This window comes from Panthera uncia (genome assembly GCF_023721935.1).
Source record: "Panthera uncia isolate 11264 chromosome B2 unlocalized genomic scaffold, Puncia_PCG_1.0 HiC_scaffold_25, whole genome shotgun sequence".
NCBI lineage: Eukaryota > Metazoa > Chordata > Mammalia > Carnivora > Felidae > Panthera > Panthera uncia.
This window is the reverse complement of record NW_026057581.1, coordinates 17,790,748-17,810,093: the sequence shown is the minus strand read 5'-3', so window position 1 is coordinate 17,810,093 and position 19,346 is coordinate 17,790,748. Positions and strand designations below refer to the sequence as shown.

Genomic DNA, 19,346 nt, shown 5'->3' with positions numbered 1-19,346 from the left:
GGTTAGCCTATAGTCTGAGGAGTGAGGACATAACATTATTTTCACTGCCTGGTGCAGAATAATCCTGATGGGATAAAAGTTGGAGACTTCTAAGAAAGCTTCCTGTCATGAAAATTTCATATGTAAAATTGATTTGACAAATAAAGAAATGATACCACTCTCCCACCACGATGAGAAATGTTTTCTTCCGGTCAAAGTACAGATACAATATTGAAATAGATGTTTGGAGTTGGTTCTTTGGGACAACTCTGCCGTTTTTTGACCTGTTAGGTCTCACAGTATGCTTAAATGGTGAAAAGAAAAATTATATCTTGAGGTTATTGTAACTACCCTTTCTATTTGCTGAGATTGCATGTGTGCGATTATTTAACCCCTAGAAAAGGGGGCATGAAACACCAGGATCATGGGTGTATCATGAGAGCCTTTTCCAAAAGGCAACATTTATTTTCAAGTGTTTAGCTGAGACAAGGATTTCTCTCCAACGTACAATTCATCATCCTCCTTACTCACTGTAAAATCAATCTGTTCTGTTTGTATGACATAAACAACAAGTCATTTCTCAGGAATGAGGCAGGCCATATGTGAAGGTGTTTTGGAAAAGCACAATAGGGAATACGCCAATCAAAGTAGCATCTGCATTTTATTTCAATGTCAAATCACATGAGTGTTATAAAAAAAAAAGGAAAGTGGATCACTTTTATTAAAGAATAACTTTCCTGTTGTGATGTCTACAGTTAACTCAGACCTTCCCTGAGCAACACATTCAGGTCAGGCACATAAATGACTCACTGAGAACACTCTGTGTGGCCGGTAACATGTGCCTTTGACAGACACGGCGGCATCTGCCTACTCCCCACCCCCATGGCGGAAGAAAACTAGCAATAATCCATTACGTGCATTTTCCCCAGAATTAGCGCCTTCTATTCAACGCGTTGATGAATATCACAGCAGCTCGCAATTGATAGAAACAGGAAACTATAAAACAACTCGCAAAGTTCTAGGGAGAATTTATTTTTTTATAATTGGGACTGGATTAAGATGGAAAGGAAGTAGGTTCTAGTCCCATTTCCATTATTTATTAGCTGTATGACCTAAGGCAAGTCACTTAACTTCTCTAGGTCTCGGCTTTATACTTGTATAAACTGACAGGGCTGAACTGAATAATCCCCAAGACCCCTTTCTGCTCTAAAAGTATGTAATTCTCTGGTCACTTACCCACCTACTCGTATCTGAATAGCAATGGAAACATTTTTAGATTGTCTCGTTCTGGAACCTTGTTCCCAGTTGGAAGTTAGATATCTCTGAACACTACGTTAATTTCTAGTTTGCCTTGGTATAAAACAGTATATGTATATGTCACCTACAAAGCATCAGTGAGGCTCCTACATCTACTGATTTCAAACAGGCTATAAATGACAAAAATTAACGAGAGGTGGTAGAGGGAAAGATGGCCATGGCCACGGGGAGTGTCAGATTTAAATCATTCCAACTTAAGACCTTGAAGAAGAGAAGGAATTGCTGTTGCCAAGCAACAAAATATAAATCCTGGTTAAGGGCTTGGGTGGCCTTGTTCAGATCACATGCCCACCCATGAACCAATCATAGTGGTCACAGGCACATGATACACATCATAGACTGACCCCTTGGGGTATATAGTCATATATTTTGGTGGGTGGAGGGGTGACTGTTATCATAAAGGAGAGTGAGTGAAAGAATTCTTGGGGAAAAAACATGCTCATCAGGTAGAAACAACAGCCACCACAGACAAATTGGCCCAGAGCATATAAAGTCAAGTTTTGTGCCATTGGCCTTTCTGCCAGAACTTCCTTCTGGAAATGTCAATTTATGATGTCACTCGTATTTTTCATGTAATAATTCAACAGATATTTATTAAGTGCTTGCAGTTTATCAGTCATGTGGCTAGACCAGAAAGAACACAACAGACTTAACATGACAGACTTACCACGACCACCCCTGTGAAATTTGTTAAACTTCTAGTCTAATGAGAGAGACAGACTATAGAACACCTGCTCACCATGTGCTCAGTGGCACAAAGAAGATGTGCACGGTGTTAGGGGAGCAATAACAGAGCCAACCACTGTGCACCCCAATGAGTGACAATGAAAATAAATCATGTACAATGGAAGTACGGAGTGATATCTAAAATATGACCAAAGACAGTCATCCCATCACACCCAGCCTGTATCTCAAAAATGTAAATTTCTTTCCAGGATAGACCTTGTAGCCCAGGAAAGATGGCGGAGACACAAACTCCGCCAGGAGCAGCCCAGATGACTCTCACCTATGATCACCTGACCCTGCCGACAACAGGCCCACTGGGGTTGCAGCGTGCTGAAATAACACTCCCGATTTTACACACTCAGAGACAACTCAGTTCGGTAGCTTTCTGGTTGAGAAGATGCTACAGTCTCATATTTGGAAGCTTTCTAAAAAATATATATATTATAGAAGTGTGTGGGTGGCTCAGTAGGTTAAGCGTCTGACTCTTGATTTCTACTCAGGTCATGATCTCACAGTTGGTGGGATTGAGCTTTGCGTCAGGCTCTGCACTGACAATGCGAGCCTGCTTGGGATTCTCTCTCTCTCCCTCCTCACTGTCCCACCCCCCCTCGAAATAAATAAACTTGAAAAAATTATACACATCTACAAATAAGATAAACTTGCATTTGACTAGCTAAAGGTCCTCTACATTTTTGAAAAATTGGCAGTGGGGAGCCTGGGTGGCTCAGCTGGTTAAGCATCAGACTTTGGCTCAGGTCATGATCTCATGGTTCGTGGGTTTCAGCCCCAAGTTGGGCTCTGTGCTGACAATGTGGAGCCTGCTTCAGATTCTGTGTCATCTTGTCTTTCTGCCTCTCCCCCACTCATACTCTATCTCTCTCTCTTTCAAAAATAAATAAATATTTTTTAATTTTTTTTTTAATTGGAAGCTGTGAATTACTGAAACCCTAACAATCTACCAAGTTTCCCCAAATCAGCATGTTCAAATAAGGCACAGAGGAAGGGTGGAAGGGAGCAAGATAGGCCATATAAGAAATAGAGAAAGAAAATGCATACATTTAATCTTGCTGCACTGAAGCAAATACCTCTTACACAATGTCATATGTATCTTTGAATCTGGGTAGTACAGTACTCTGTGTTAAATGCATTTTATGGGGATTTGGAGAGGATTTAGGTAAAGGCTGCCCCAATAAATGATTTACCAGCTCTAATAAAACATCAAGGAAATTGTTCAGATTGTATCTCAGACCATTTAAAACACAAGTTTATAGAGGTCTCGGCAGCCCCCATATCCTCAATCCTGGTTTACAAAGAAATGTTTATAGTGGTTAATTATCCCATATTACTTTTTTTTTTTTAATGGTAGCAATTTCAAAAGAAGGGAGAGATTGAAAGTAAATAAGTAGATATGCCAACCAAAGGAGTTGGGAGATGGAGAGAAGCTTTTTATTCACCTTATATTCACCATTCAGTAAATATTTACTGATTGTCTGTTACAAACCAGGTATTCAAGAACCAGGGCCTGAAAACCCAGGAGTGACCAGATAAGAAGGGTTCCTTCCTACCTACAGCTTCTGTTTAGTGGGAAAAAAAAAGAAGTAAATAAATGAAATAACTATAAAATTTTAATTTAAACTGTGATAAGTACCTTAAAGAGGAAAACAAAGAGGACATCTGAGGGGCTCAGTAGGCTAAGACTCTGACTCGTGGTTTCCGGTCAGGTCATGATCTCAAAGTTTGTGGGTTCGAGCCACATTGGTCTCTGTGCTGACAGTGCGGAGCCTGCTTGAGATTTTCTCTCTCTCTCTCTCTCTTTCTCTCTCTCTCTTTCTCAAAATAAATAAATACACTTAAGAAAAAAAGAGGAAAACAAGGTTATGAGAAAGTAAATAACCAGAAGAGGGGTGGGTACCTCTTTACGTGGGGCACTGAGGAAAGGCCTCACCAGAGAGGTAAAATAGATGCTGGGGCCTGCAGCATCCACAGCTGACCATACTACTAAGAGCTGAGAGAACATTCCAGACAAAGGAAGCATCAAGTGTGAAGTCCATGATGTGATAATGAGCTCAGTATTGAAGAACAGAAAGGAAGACGGATGTGAGAAATGAGACATCATCTGTGTGATCTTGGCCTCTATGTTAACCTCTCAAAAAGACATTTTCCCCAAATTTCACTATTACTTATATTAGTAATATTAGTTGCCTTTATGAAAAATACATTTTAGATTTTTATACATTTTCTTTCAACTTTCACTATAGCCATAGCCTCCTATAGTATAGGTATTATTATTCTGGTTTCATACAGGATAAAATAGTCTCTGAGGGGTGAAGTAAATTGTTTAAGGCTACAAGCAGGGGAAAAACTGGAATTCATACTCAGGTTTATCCATAAAGGCTACCCTCTTTCATTTCTTTAATTCGTTTTTTTTGTTCAACAAATATTTGTTGAGCCCGACACTAGGAGCTGTCCACACAGAAATAAATGAAGCAAAATGCGGTAGGTTATGCTTCCAAAGATGGCCACACACTGTCTGCCATCCCAACAATGTCGCCTTTCTGCTCTCACATCAAGAAGTGGAATCTATTCTCCCTCTGCCTGGCCTTGTGACTTGCTTCAACCAATAGGGTATGGTGGGAGTCACTGTGTAACTTTGACGGCTTGGCCTTGAGATAATCCGCAGTTTCCACCTTCTCTGCTTGGAAAGATGCCACTTGAACCCCAGGCACCATGCTGAGAAGAAGCCCAAGCAGTGGAGAGAGGTCAGTTGGGAAAAGTGAGGACCTCAGGTGAGAGCAGGAACCACGATCCCAGACACATGGTCCCAACTGAAGTATTCAAACCAGACCCCAGCTGTCTGAGCTGCCTCAGCTGAAGCCTTAGACATGGCGGAACAGAGACAAGCCTTCTATAATGTGACCCTGACTGAATTCTCAACCCGAAGAATTGCAAACAAATAAAATGGCTGTTAATGCAAGGCACTAAACCTTCAGAGATTCATCATGCAGCAATAGAAAACCAAAACACCAAAGACCCCCAGCCTGGTGAAAATATAAACATAAAAATATCTTTAAAATAGTGTAAGTGTCATGAGAGAACAACAGAGAAATAATTTACACCAGTGTAGAGCAAGGGCGAAAAACTTTTGGTAAAGAGCTAGATAGTAAATACTCTAGACTTTATGGGTCACGGTGCTTTTGGTTCCAGGTTTCTTGGTTCCAGGTAGACTTTTGTTTGTTTGTTTGTTTTTGTTTTTAACAAAAAACAGATGGAGAACAGAATTTGGCCTTGGAGCTGTACTGGCAAATCCCTAGCCTAGACTTACAGTGTTTCTTATATATTATTTTTCTTTCTAGAAGAAGTATTCATATTTCCCATCTTCTGGACTCCTTGGTTCCCGTTCCTGTTTCTAAAGCAGAGCCTTGCATCTCTTGATTCAGAGAATACTCACAAGCCTGGAAACCACACTTCAGCTGCTTCAGGAAAGCACTGGTGAAAGTATTTAAACTTTTTGTTTTCTAAATCCATTTAAGTAATCTCTACACCCAACGTGAGGCTTAAACTCACAACCTTGAGATCAAGAGTCACATGTTCCTTTGACTGAGCCAAGCCAGGTACCCCAACTTTTAAATTCAACTAAAACCAGTGGAACTTATTAAAAATGTGACTGGATAAGCAAAGTCTGACCTGATACTATGTTTTCCTGATGGTGATTCCAGGATGGGAGAGTAAGGGAACACTCGTTGGGAACTCAGTCATATGGTAGATAATTGCCCATTGGGAAAACCATTCAGGGCATGGATCTTGAGGTGGGCAAGGAAGCAGTAGTTTGGAATGGATGACTTTGAACTCTGTCTCTTCTTGTTTCCTAGGTTACTCTATGTATCATGCTGTCACTTACTGCTGTTCATTCCCCGACCCTTGACGAATCCTGCCAATGCAAAGGTCTATCATCATTACCACTAAGAAGTTCCATTGCTCTTTCTTATACGTACTTTTTAAAATATTTATTCTATATATGCTTGCATAGACAGATATACCTGTATATGCACCACCAGGTAAAGAGGGCGATAACTATCTGCTTGAATCTTAAGTAAACTAAGGTTAAAGCACGTGTCCTTCCCGGCCACCCTCTCAATTCTGTCTACTGATGCAACGCACAACTAACTGTCACCATTTCTCCACGGATTCCTCTCCGCAAGATTTGGCTCAAACTTTTTCTAAGAACGCTTCTCTATTATCAAGCAAACTTAGCCATCAGCTTCTCCATGTGTGTATGTGGCACTTTGTGCCTTTTTTTTTAACAGCACTATCACATTACATTGATGTTTTTAAGCATCCATATATTTTATTGGACTATGAGCTTTCCCAAGTCAGGGAACATATCATATAGCCTGTAATAGGCCTGCAATCAATATTTGTTGAATAAATGAATAATAAAAGAATGGAATGAATAAAGACATGTTTAATTCAATGAATTTCAATTTGAAAAAAGAAAGGCAGGGTAAGTTACTCACCAAACTGAAAATCTGTGTTTCTCCAGTTCCTCCAAGTAAGATACATCCTCTGAATAATCCTCAAGTTCTCCAGTTCTCCAAGCAGCTGATTTTTCCTTCACTGAGTGATTTACCAGGCTTTCTCTCTTATCCATGAAATTAAAGAAATAAAAAAATAAAGTATTTTAGTAGATATCAGATAGAAAGCTCATCTGGTTCAGTGACATTTTCCTCAGAATGATTTGTAGAATCATTGATCATATAGAAGCATAATCAGTCATGGTTTTTGCATTGAAATTATTATTTTACATTCCACGTTTTCTCACTAAATCATCATGTTTCTACTGGAAGACTGTCATGTTCATTTTTTTGCATTATTTCCCCTGGAGCAGCCTCTACAAATGTTGCTGGAATTAAATAAATAAATAAATAAATAAATAAATAAATAAATACAACAGCCATGGTCATGGTATTTGTAATAAATCAGGACTATTGGTGGCAAGTAAAGAAAATGCAGTTTAAGCTAGCTTTCAGCAAAAAGGAATTTGAAGGAAAGTTGGAACAATCAGCTCATGGAGAAGAAGGAAGGAAACAGTTGGATTTTAGGAATATGGTAGCAAATGAATCAAAGGCCACCAGGACCCTTTCTCCTTGTCTGCTCTCTGCTTCAGCAGGCTACTTCATTCTAGCCTTGCCACCAACAGCTTCTTAGTTCCGTAGCTAATGACTGTCAACAACATATTTAAATTCAGGACCATACTGTGTCTGTGCAATTAATTTAGTACAACTTCAGAGAATTGTGTGACCCATGATGATGGATCCAGCAAACAGACTGTCCCTTTGGAGAAACGGAGTCCTGTAGTTCAACCAAGCATTCTTAGGAGCCCCATCATGATGGGGAGTGGCGGCTAATCTGTGTGCCCCCCTCCCTTAGTCACTATTCAAAATAGTTTGATTTCCATTGGTTTATATATTGCAGTCTTTTGTAAGATTTTATTGCAAAATTCTGCAAATAAGAATTCATTTGAAAACTACTGGTCTATGGAAAATGAAAGTAGGCATGACTGCATTCATAAGATAGTTCCATTAAAATTCTTTTTTTTTTTGCTTTAGACTCTTTTCAAACATATTCAATTGTCATTTGCAAAAGGCCAGCTACCTGCAATTCCCTGAAATCAGTTTATACAAGTTTTTGCACAACTGTGCAGTTAAAATATTTTTGCAATTTCACAATGTTGCTTTGAATTCTCAGGTTGCAGTAACCAGGACAAACAGAATGAAACTGAGGTGAAGAAGATGCATCAGCAAATCTCTAGTGAGCTCAACAAAGCTACTTATTTTAATATGAAATTGGGTGGTTTGATTGCGTTAAGAACAAAATCCAGTAATGACAGCCATCAATGTAAAGTAATGGCTATTCCTGCCATGTCACCATCCCTAGGGCACTGAAACACAGAGGGCTGAAACACAACCCAGATCTTCCTGTGAAAAGAGTCCAATTTGCTTAGCCTGGAGCTTCAGCTTGAGGGATAAGCTTCAGGTTTCCCACCTATCAAGCAAGGCTAAGGAGGCACTCCCAGGGAAAATAAGCATGGAGACCATTCTTGCCCACCTTTGTGGCCTCACTACATCTTGATAAGAATTCCCAAAAACCAGTTATACAGTTGTCTGGGGCCCTGATTTTTTGCAACTGTTGCCCAGGGCACACCTCCAGATCTCCTGGTCTGGAGGTCACCAGAGATTATAATTGTGGCCCCAAAGGACTGTACATTCTTGCATATTTTAAAAGCATATGTCTAGAGACAACCACAAGCTAGGGCAAGGTTTAATGAGAAAGACAGTCACCTACATCAAGGCACTCCTTCAAGACTGAGAGAAGTAGCTGTTTTACCTAATACGTAGATACAAACAGAGAATCAAGCAAAAAAAGAAAACAGAGAAATGTGTTCCAAACAAAAGAACAAGAAAAAAACCTCAGAAAAAAATCTTAATAACACAGAGAGAAGTAATTCACCTGATAAAAATTTTAAGGTAATAGTCATAAAGATGCTCACTGAATTCTGGAGAAGAAAGGATGAACACAGTGAGTACTTCAACGATGAGAGGAAACAATACAGTACTAAACAAAACTCACAGAGATAAAGAATATTGAACTGAACTGAAAAATATATTTAACAGCAGACTGGATGAAGTAAAAGAATGGGTCAAAAAGCTGGAAGAGAAAGCAATGGAACTCACCTGGATGGAGCAGCAAAAAGAAAATAAAAGAATTTTTTTAATGGGGATAATTAAGGGATCTCTGAGACAACATGAAGCAGAATATTCACAATATAGGGGCCCCAGAAGGAGGGGAGAGAAAGAAGAGGGGCAGAAAACTTAAGTAAAGAAACAATAGCCGAAAACTTGCCTAACCTAAGGAGGGTAACAGATCCAAGTATCCCAAAATTTCCAAATAAAAGGAATCCAAAGAGAACCACACCAAGACACATTATAATTAAAATGTCCAGAGTTAAAGATAAAAAGAGAATCTTACAAGCAGCAAAAGAAAACCAGATTGTTATTTACAAGGGCAACTCCACAAAGCTATAAGAATATTTCTCTGCAAAAATTTTGCAAGCTTAGAAGGGAGGGCATGACGTATTCAAAGAACTCAAAAAAAAAAAAAATTTCCAACCAAGTATATGCTACCCAGCAAGGTTATCATTCAGGTTTGAAGAAGAGATAAAGAGTTGTTTCAGATAAGCAAAAGCTAAAGTACTTTATCTCCACTAAATTGACCTTGCAGGAAGTGTTAAAGGGATTTCTTTAAGCTGAAAAGACATAGCACTACTTAAGAATAAGAAAGTATATGACAGTAAAAATGTCACTGGAAAAGGTAAATATATAATAAAGGTAAGAGATTAATCACTTATAACGCTACTAAGATTAAAAGTCAAAAGTAGTAAAATTAACTAAAACTACAATAAATTAGTTCAGAAATATATAAAATAAAAATATATTAAAAGTGACAACAAAAATATAAAATGTTGAGAAGCAACCAGTAAAAATGTAGAGTTTGGGAATGTGTTCAAATTTAAGCTGCTATCAACAAAATTGACTGTCACATACCTAAGGTAATAATGTGAATGTCATGGTAACAACAAAGTAAAAACTTACAGTAAAAACACAAAAGAGAAGAACAAAGGAATCTGAACATAACACTAAAGAAAATTATCAAACAACAAGGAAACTGAGAAAAAGAAGAAAAGAACACAGAGTAACTACAAAAACATCCAGAAAATAATGAACAGAATAGCAATAAATACAAACATGTCAATAATTACTTTAAATGTAAATGGACTAATGGGGTGAAAAGACAGAGAGAGAGATCAACATACCGCTCATACAGTATAAACTATAAGTCATTGATGAAAAAAATTGAAAATGACACAAATGGAAAGATATTCCATGCATATGGATTGGAAGATTTAATATTGTTAAAATGCCCATACTACCCAAAATAATTTATAGATTCAGTGCAAATTCTATTAAAATTCCAATGACATTTTTCACACAACTAGAACAAATAATTCTAAAATTTGTATGTAATCACAAAAACCCCAGACAGCCAAAACAATCTGGAGAAAGAAGAACAAAACCAGAGGTATCATTCTCCCTGATTTCAAACTATACTACAAAGCTATAGTAATTAAAGCAGTATGGTATTGCCATAACAACAGACACATAGATCAATAGAACAAAATAACCCAGAAATAAACCCACACATATGTGGTCAGTTAATTTACAACAAAAGAGACAAGAATATGCAATGAGGAAAGAATGATCTCTTTAATAAATGGTGTTGCAAAAACTGAAGAGCTACCTGCAAAAGATTGAAACTGGACCACTTTCTTACACCATGCAAAAATTAACTCAAAGTGGAGTAAAAACTTGAATGCTAGACCAGAAAGCATAAAATTTCTAGAAGAAAATATAGGTGATAGGTGCCTTGACAGTGTTCTTAGCAATTTTTTCTCTTTTTGGATCTGACTCTAAAGGCAAGGGAAACAGAAGCAAAATAAGCAAATGACACCACATCAAACTAAAAATGTTTCTGCACAGAGAAGGAAACGATCAACAAAATGAAAAAGCAACCTACTAAATGGGAGAAGATATTTGTAAATTACATATGTGGTAAGGGATTAATATCCAAAGTATAAAAACAATTTGTATAACTCAATAACAAGGACAAAAATTCAATTAAAAGATGGGCAGCAGATCTGAATAGATGTTTTCACAAAGAAAACATACAGATGGATAACAAATAATGGAAAGATGCTCAACGTCACTCATAATCAGGGAAATTCATCACAAGGAGATACTACCACACAGCTGTCAGAACAACTTTATTAAAAAAATCAAGAAACAAAAAGTATTGGCAGGATGTGAAGAAAGGAAACCCCTCATTCGTTGCTGGTGGGAACGTAAACTGGTGCAGCCACTATACAAAACAATATAAAGCTCCCTCAAAGAATAAAAAAAATGGAGCCATCTTGGGGTGTCTGGGTGGCTCAGTCAGTTGCATGACTGATTGTTGATTTTGGCTCAGGTCATGATCTTGCAGTTCGTGGGTTCAAATCTCCGTGCTGTCAGCACAGAACCTACTTGGGATTCATTCTCTCTCCCTCTCTCTGCCCCTCCTCTGTTCTCTCTCTCTGTCTCTCTCTCTTAAAAATAAATAAACTTAAAAAAATAAAAATAGAGCTATCATATAATCCACCAATTGCACTACTGGGTCTCTATCTGAAGAAAGCAAAAACACCAATTTGAAAAGATATTTACCCCTATGTTTGTTGTAGCATTATTTACATTAGCAAAAATATGGAAACAACCTAAGTGTCCATCAATGAGTGAATGAATAAAGAAGATGCAGTGTACATGTGTATACAATGGAATATTACTCACCCATAAAAAGAATGAAATCATTGCCACTGACAACGACATAGATGGATCCTGATGGTATTATGTTTAGTAAAATAAGTCAGACAGAGAAAGACAGATATTGCATTGGTTTCACTTATATGTTGAATCCAACAAAACAAAACCCAGACTCATAGATACAGAAAACAGATTGTTGGTTGCCAGTGGTAGGGGTGGAAGAGTGAAATAGCTGAAGGGATTAAAAAGTACAAACTTCAGGTATAAAATAAATAAGTTGTAGGGATTTAATGTACAGCAGTTGGAATATAGTCAATACTGTATCAATTTCGTATGGTGACAGATGGGGACTAGACTTGTTGTGGTAGCCATTTTGTAACATACATGGATTTCAAATCACTATGTTGTGAAACTTATTATAATATGCTATGTCAATTATACCTCAACAAATTTTTTTTTTAAAGAAGAAATAAAGCCCCTGAAAATCAGTCAATCACTGTGGTCCTCTTCATCTTTCTCAGCCTCTGTAATTCCTGTGTCAGTAACAGTATTTTTTAATGTGTATTTATTTATTTTGAGAGATGGAGAGGCAGAGAGAGAGGGAGAGAGAGAATACCAAGCAGGCTCCATGCTGTCAGCACAGAGCCTGATGCAGGGCTCAGTTTCAGAACCCCAAGATCATGACCTGACCCAAAATCAAGAGTCAGATGCTGAACTGACTGAGCCACCCAGGAGCCCTTGGATTTCTTTTAATGGATAACTAAGTTGGCAAGGGGGCTGGATGGCTCAGTCAATTAAACTTCCCACTCTTGATCTGAGCTCAGGTCTTGATCTCAGGGTCATGAGTTCAAGCCCAGAATTGGACTCCACCCTGGGCATGGATCCTACTTAAAACAAACAAAGAAATCTAAGTTAATGTGCTAAAAATTTCTTCGAATCAGTATTTTAGAAGATATAAAGTTGTGGAAATTAGTTTATGTCCAAAGGAATGAAGCGCAAAAGGAACAAAAACACAAATAAATAAGAGTTTTGAATCCAAAAAGTAGGTAAGTGTGTGCAGGGAAGTCCCCAGGTAAGTACCAGGATGTGTGAGCCTACTTATACAGAGGAATCAAAACAATCCACCAACCACAGATTTATATCTTGAATCTATACCGGAGAAATAATGCTTTAATTAGCATATCATCAACATCGAAAAGACAGAAAATAGATCCTGTATGTACCCTGAAACCAAAGAACATCATCACTAAAAAAAAAAAAAAAAAAAAAAAATTATTCCAACAGCAATGTCTTTAGGAAGATGAATATCTATACTGTAAGACATCATAAGACATCACTGATGCAAATTTGTTCTGAAACATCACATATTATGTATTTTGTGTATGGCTACCCACACCCTAATCCATCACAAATCAACAGCAAATATTGAAACATAAATTACTGAAATTCAGAATATGATTTTCAAGTTCAAGAACTAAATATTTGGTTTGTGGGGATTGTCACTCAAATGCAACATTGTTTAGGAAGCAGCGAATGAACATTCTTTCAAACACAACACAAAATGATAGCCAAGAGTGTTTTAAAGAATTTTGAAAAATTCAAGTGCGTAGCATAGTGCAAAGGGTCGGCGAGTGATGGTCAAGGAGACCCACATTCAAGTCTTCTCACTTGTTTGGAAACTTAGATTATCTAGAGTTCGAGAGTTTAAGATTTTTAATCTGAGAAACAAAGATAATATTTGTCCTACATAGAGCACAGGATTCTTGAGATAATATCCATAAAATTCCTCTGGGCGTGGGGAGGATAGCATTTAAAATGCTTTCGATTATTAAGGACATAAGTAGCATCTGGCACAATGCACTACATAGCACAGGTGATCAATGGGACACTTCACATCCTTTCTTTGGCATTTATTATAGCATTTCTATGAAGCAGTTAACTCGAAAATGTTACGGGAAGATTTATATTAAATCTCAAAGTTGGCCAATTCATGACATGATAAGCTCATTAAGTTGTTACACGATAGGAAGCAAAGCCCAGGGTCACTATCTTGTGGTTCAGAGGTTTTGCCCCTTAGCCATAATTCCGTCCATGGCCTGATCAGCTGGTGGAGAAGGTGGCCATGATGGAGCCCGAGAGGTGGTTAAGCCTGTGTGTGGAGAAAGGGAGCTTGCGGCTCACAGGCCAGCAGCACCGGTGCTTGGAAAGGCATTACGGTTCTAGCACAATTAAGCTCCACTTAGCGACAGCTTTTTCTCCCCCAAACTCTTTACGGGGTCTTTGTGCGCGACTCCAGGGAGCACTCCCATCTGGCCAGATGAAGAGCGAGGGGATTGTTGCATCAAAAGACAGAGTCTTAGAAAGGGGAAGTAGTGAATAAAAGGCTGAATCCTGAGGATTACAAATGCTTTTGAACTGCCCTGGGAAGATCAGAAGTGAGCACTGGTGGATGCTTTAATGCCTGCCCCATGAGGTGTATCATTTTTTTTTAAGAAGGCAGTGGAGGAAGATTTGGGGTGCAGGTACTCTGCTAAGAGGCTTGTGTTAATAAGATCACAGAATTGCAAGTCAGAGATAACAACAACAAACACCAGGTGCATCTGAAATATCAAAGCAAATAAACGTGACATCATGTTCAACTCCGTCTTTGCTGTTATTACCATCCAAAAGGAAAAATCATAGCTCCAAATTAAACCAGCCTAAATCCTGAGGCCATCCATCAAGAATACTCTTTCTTCTTTCTTTAATTCATATCTGCTGTGTGTACCAGAGAATTTTTCAAGACAGGCTTTCCATTAGCAATGCCCAGGGAGAAATAAGCTATCCTTGGGTGGGTAGAATTTACCTAGAGAAAACTCTAAATTGAGTAACCAACCCCCTAGGTTCTGCCCCCCACCCCACCCCCCCCCACCCCCCCACCCCACCCCGGGAGGACAACTAACATTTCTGGCCACTTGAGACCACAAATTCTGATTGTTTTCTGGGCACGTGGTATTTGGAAAACCGACGCTTCCCACGTGAAGTTGAACATGAACCTCATTGGCCCACAGCCGCCCTGTAAATTGCCTAGGTTGGATCTTTAACGTCAGTTGAAGATCTAAATTAATCCTTAACAACCATGCCGAGATGAGAAAAAAAGGAAAACACTTAAGTTGGAGTAGGGAGTTTTAGATTTAGGTTTAGTAGGCGGTTTAATCGCCCTTGTCCACAGCACTCGATCGCTTGTTTCTGGGTGGCCCTTGTGTATCTGGCTCTGTCATTTCACGGCACTGACTTCACTTAGACATACTCCCGACAAGAACAAACTCCTTCCTAAAGCAATTCAGTTAAGACACCTTCTCAAAGTGCCTGACCCCAGGGAAGAGCATAATATCCCAAGCAATTGACTCACAAATTTTGGAATATAATATTAAAAATAAGATGAAAAAAAATTCCTTAATTGAACATGCAAACTCAGAAAATATACAGATGAGCTTCAGGTTTTCTGGATGATTGTAATCTTTCTCACCTTATCTATTTCAGCCTTTCTTCTAATCCCAAGGTTTAAATTCAGTAAGTAGTATGAAAATTCACAAAAATACTTAAGAGACTAATATTTGATCCACAATATCCTAGAAGCCTCACGGGCATATCCTTTTTTGATCTTTCCAAAAAGTGTACATACAAATGTGTAATAGTACCTAATATGTAATATGTGTAAAAGGACATGAGCTTTTTTCCTTCCTAGGAAATTGTCCTTTGTTTCCTTATTCCAGGCTTTCAATTAAGGTATAAGACCCCAGAAGTAGAACATGTATACCTGGCTGAAAGGAGGAAAAAATTCACAAATTTTCTGAAGTATTATTTCATGATGGATACAAATATGGATGCCAGAAACCGTCTGGATTCAAAGCTGTGCACTTATTGGCAATGTTATTTAGGCTAATTCACTCCATCTCCTTATTTGCCTCACCTATAAAACAGGGAAAATGATGATAATGGTAGCATCTATCCCATTAGTTTGTTGTGAGAACAAGATGAGCCCTTCCATCCAGAGGACTGAGAACATTTCCTGGAACCCAGTAATTTGCAAGCACTCAGTAAATACTTCAGTTCAAATGTCATCGTTACAAATTTCACTAAATTTTTGATTCCTAAGCTTCCTTTTAAAATATAGACTGTGATAGAAACAATAGTGATTGTTGGGGAGCCTGGATGGTTCAGTCAGTTGAGTGTCTGACTCTTGACTTTAGGGTCGTGGGATCAAGCCCCCATCTGGCTCATCGGGCCCTGCACTGTGTGGAGCCTGTTTAAAATTCTCTCTCTCTCCCTTTGCCCCTCTCCCCAGCTTGTGCTCTCTCTCTCTCTCTCTTCTGTCTCCAAAATAAAATTTAGGGGTGCCTGGGTGGCTCAGTCATTTAAGCCTCCAACTCTTGATTTCGGCTCAGGTCATGATCTCACAGTTCATGAGTTTGAGCCCCGCATCAGGCTCTGCACTGACAGGGCTAAGCCTTCTTGGGATTCTATCTTTCTGCCCCTTCCTCTCTCTCTCTCTCTCTCTCTCTCTCTCTTTCTCTTTCTCTCTCTTTCTCAAATAAACTTAAAAAAATAAATAAGGAAAAAGTAAAATAAAATTTAAAAAAAAACAATAGCAGTTGTGAATGTTGTGGTATTCATCTAAACATTAAAAACTTAGCCATTCATTTGATTAGATGGTGGTCCACTATTTAGAAATGAAAACTGACTTTAAAGTCAGTCTTGAGAGTAAGGCAGAGAGTTGATTCTATAGACCTATATCTATTTAGTCAGGAAAGTGGAAAATTAAGATGATGCAAGTAATTCATATGGGAAAAGGCAGGGTTGGAGGACAATCTCTTCATTTCCATTTCCTAGCCGGGGCCAAGTTGTCTGAATACTTAAAACCCAAAGTCACTTGCTGTATGCAGATATGGACTTTGAAAACGGCTGATTATCTAAAAACTGGATTCAGTGACGCTGGTAAAATTCATTTCATCAACATTAGAAAACCCAGGCTACGTAATTTATATAAATGCATCAAGACAGTTTCTGAACAGACTTCATGGCAGCCTTGATCTGGCCAAATAAAACGCAGTACAATCAGCACGTTTTCTAATCACCCTGCCAGAGCTGGAAAGAGTCTTGTAGACTGATTAACTAAAGTCTTCAACAGCTTAAAGAAGTCTGATTCGGATGTAATAAAAATTTATTGGCATTACTGATTTCACAAACGTCAGCTGCTTTAGCATGTCCCACACTTCAAACCCTGCTTTGAAGACCAAATTACTTTCTACCTGTAAATATATTTTAAGAAATCATAGTTAATAATCAGGGGCTGCTGTTTTCATGGTCTTTCCAAAGCCAACTCTACGGCTTTCATCTTACCTTCTTGTGTAATTCACGGTCTTCTTTTAAGAGATTGAGATCACAGTCCGTAGGGCAGGGACCAAATTTATTAGAAATGCTTCCTAGGGTTAAAAACAAAAGGTGGGAAAATGTATCACAGATTTTCACTTCAGAGGCCATGTAAGCTTATACTACTGTAATCTAAGAATGTATGTAAAGCCCAACAAATGGGGATAAATCCAAGAACTGTAAGGAGGCTCTAAGATGTTCTATCCTCCCAATTTTAATGCAGTCGATGTATGAACCTCAAGTAGAACTCTACCAGTGGCCACCCCACGGGGGATGCAATTTACAAGCAGCAGTCTGATCCACTTTCCTACCCACATCCGGGTAGGATTCTCCATTATCAGCTAGTTTTTCTGGGATCGAGTTTTCAAAGACACTCCTCTGCACCTCATACCAGTGTTCTAATATAAAACCTTGAGGCTAAAAAGTTCTGTTCCCGTCTGTACCCAGGATTTGCCACCTGAGCTAACTTTCTCATGTGATGCGTGACTTATCCTGGAGTTTCTCAGCCTCAGCACTGTTGACATTTTGGATTGGATCATTCTTCGTTATGGGGGCTGCCCTGTGTTTTCTAAACTGTTTAGCAGCATTTCTGGCCTCTACCCCACCGGCTGCCGGCAGTACCTTCCACTCCTCCACCCCTCCCCCACTTGCTGCAACCAAAAATGTCTCCGGGCGTTGCCGAATGCTTCCTGGGGAGCAAGACATCACCAGTTGAGAACTACTGCTCCAGAACCATAACTCTTCGCAAACAAACCAAAGTAACAACAACGACAACAACAATAAAACTCTCTGCAGACAATGTGCCTCGTTCATCTTGTTTCTTCTGCAGTGTTTAACACAGGATCTGAAAGAGTGTGAGTTGGAGACTATTTCTTAAATTACCGATCATTCCCATAAGGTTGACCCAACAACTTTTTTTTTTGAGTATACACGCATCATACACCATAAGCAGCCAAAGGATTACTGCTTGTCCTCCTCTCCCATTCCAGGGACTAAATATTTTCATCCTGGCCTTTGGAATTGCCCTTGTGGACATTTTTTTAAGGAGATTTCCATAGTGCAAATATTTTTGGACATCATCTCCGTGTCTGCATGCTTTAAAAAAAACTTTCTTCTCCCTAAAGATGACCCAGCCGGCCTCTTCTCCCCAGTCAAGGTCTTTGTGGCTCATGCATTTTTGAGCAGCAAGTTTGTATTGTATTTTCTGACTCTGTTCCCAGTACACGATGCTAAACTGAAGGCAGATACCAAAAAACATCCTTCTTCAGGGAGAGTCAAATGGTTAAGGGCCCCTTGTGTCAGAAGCCTGGCACTTTAGTCTATTGAGATGAGGGTCATGTAAACCTTTAAAAGAGCTTCCTTATTTTGTATCTAAACAGAATTCATTGATAGTGTGGTTGGTGTGGTCAAAATTGAGATAAGAAAGACAGAAAGCAAGGAAATGGTTTCACACTTTAAATATATTGTTATTTTATTTTTTAATTATATTTTTTATTTGAGGGGGGAAGCGCAGAGGGGGAGAGAGAGAGAGAGAGAGAGAGAGAGAGAGTCTTAAGCAGGCTCCAAGGTCAGTGTGGAGCCCGATACCAGGCTCAATCCCACCACCTTGAGATCATGATATGAGGTGCCACTGAGGATCAGACCCTCAAATGACTGAGCCAGCCACATGTCCCAAATACATCATTACTTTCAAAGGCTTATAATCTAAATTCTCAGTGCACAGTTGGTGGGTGGAATATAAAAATATGAAATAATAGAATAAACTTTTAGCATTTTTGAAGAGCTTCATATATATTATGATGTTTACCACAGACACACCACACACACACACACACACACACACACACACTCACTCACACAAAAGTGTTACAGACTTGGAAACTGAGACTCAGATCAAAGAACTTGCACAAATCAGACAGCTAGCCAGTAAAAAGTCTGAAACCTAGGTCCAATTCTATTTGTTCTCAAAGCCCACGCATTTACCCCTTGTTTCACACCTTGTGGGAGAACCGCACCCCATTTTCTACCTCTACACTTTTTTAAACATTGAACAATACATGCATTTTTTATTGCTGCTGGAACACATTTCCACAACTTAGCGACTTACTATTCATATATTCGCTTACATCTTTTGCAGGTCAGAAATCCGAGCATAGCACGGCCCAGCTGGTTCTGCTGCTTCAAATCTTACCAGGTCAAAATCAATGTTATCAGGCAGGGCTGCAGTTCTCATCTGGGTCTTGGGATCCTGTTGTGAGCTTGCTGGCTGCTGGTAGAGTTTTTTTTTTTTCCTTCTCACGCATTCCTCGAAGTTTCCTCTGAGCCAACAACCGCAGGATGCATCCTGACGCTTTGAATGTCTCCAGCTTCTCCTTCGGCTTCCTCTTCTGCTTACCCACCTGAGAAAGTTCTGTCCTTTAAAGGTTCGTGTAATTAGATTCGGTTCACCCAGGTCGTCTCCCTCCTGATGATCAGCTTCTGGGGATGAGTCCTTGGACATTT

At 39.0% G+C, this 19,346-nt stretch overlaps 1 protein-coding gene across 1 annotated transcript in view; it reads right to left on the bottom strand.

Annotated features, from left to right (window-relative positions):
• The window catches only part of LOC125939481 (uncharacterized), a 225,910-nt gene that overhangs the window by 51,741 nt on the left and 154,823 nt on the right, over positions 1 to 19,346 (bottom strand). Inside the window, exons 12-13 of the mRNA XM_049654940.1 lie at positions 16,815 to 16,893; positions 6,537 to 6,661 (exon numbers count right to left, since the gene is read on the bottom strand). Coding sequence (XP_049510897.1) covers positions 6,537 to 6,661; positions 16,815 to 16,893 — 204 coding nt within the window. The remainder of the gene's footprint in view (positions 1 to 6,536; positions 6,662 to 16,814; positions 16,894 to 19,346) is intronic.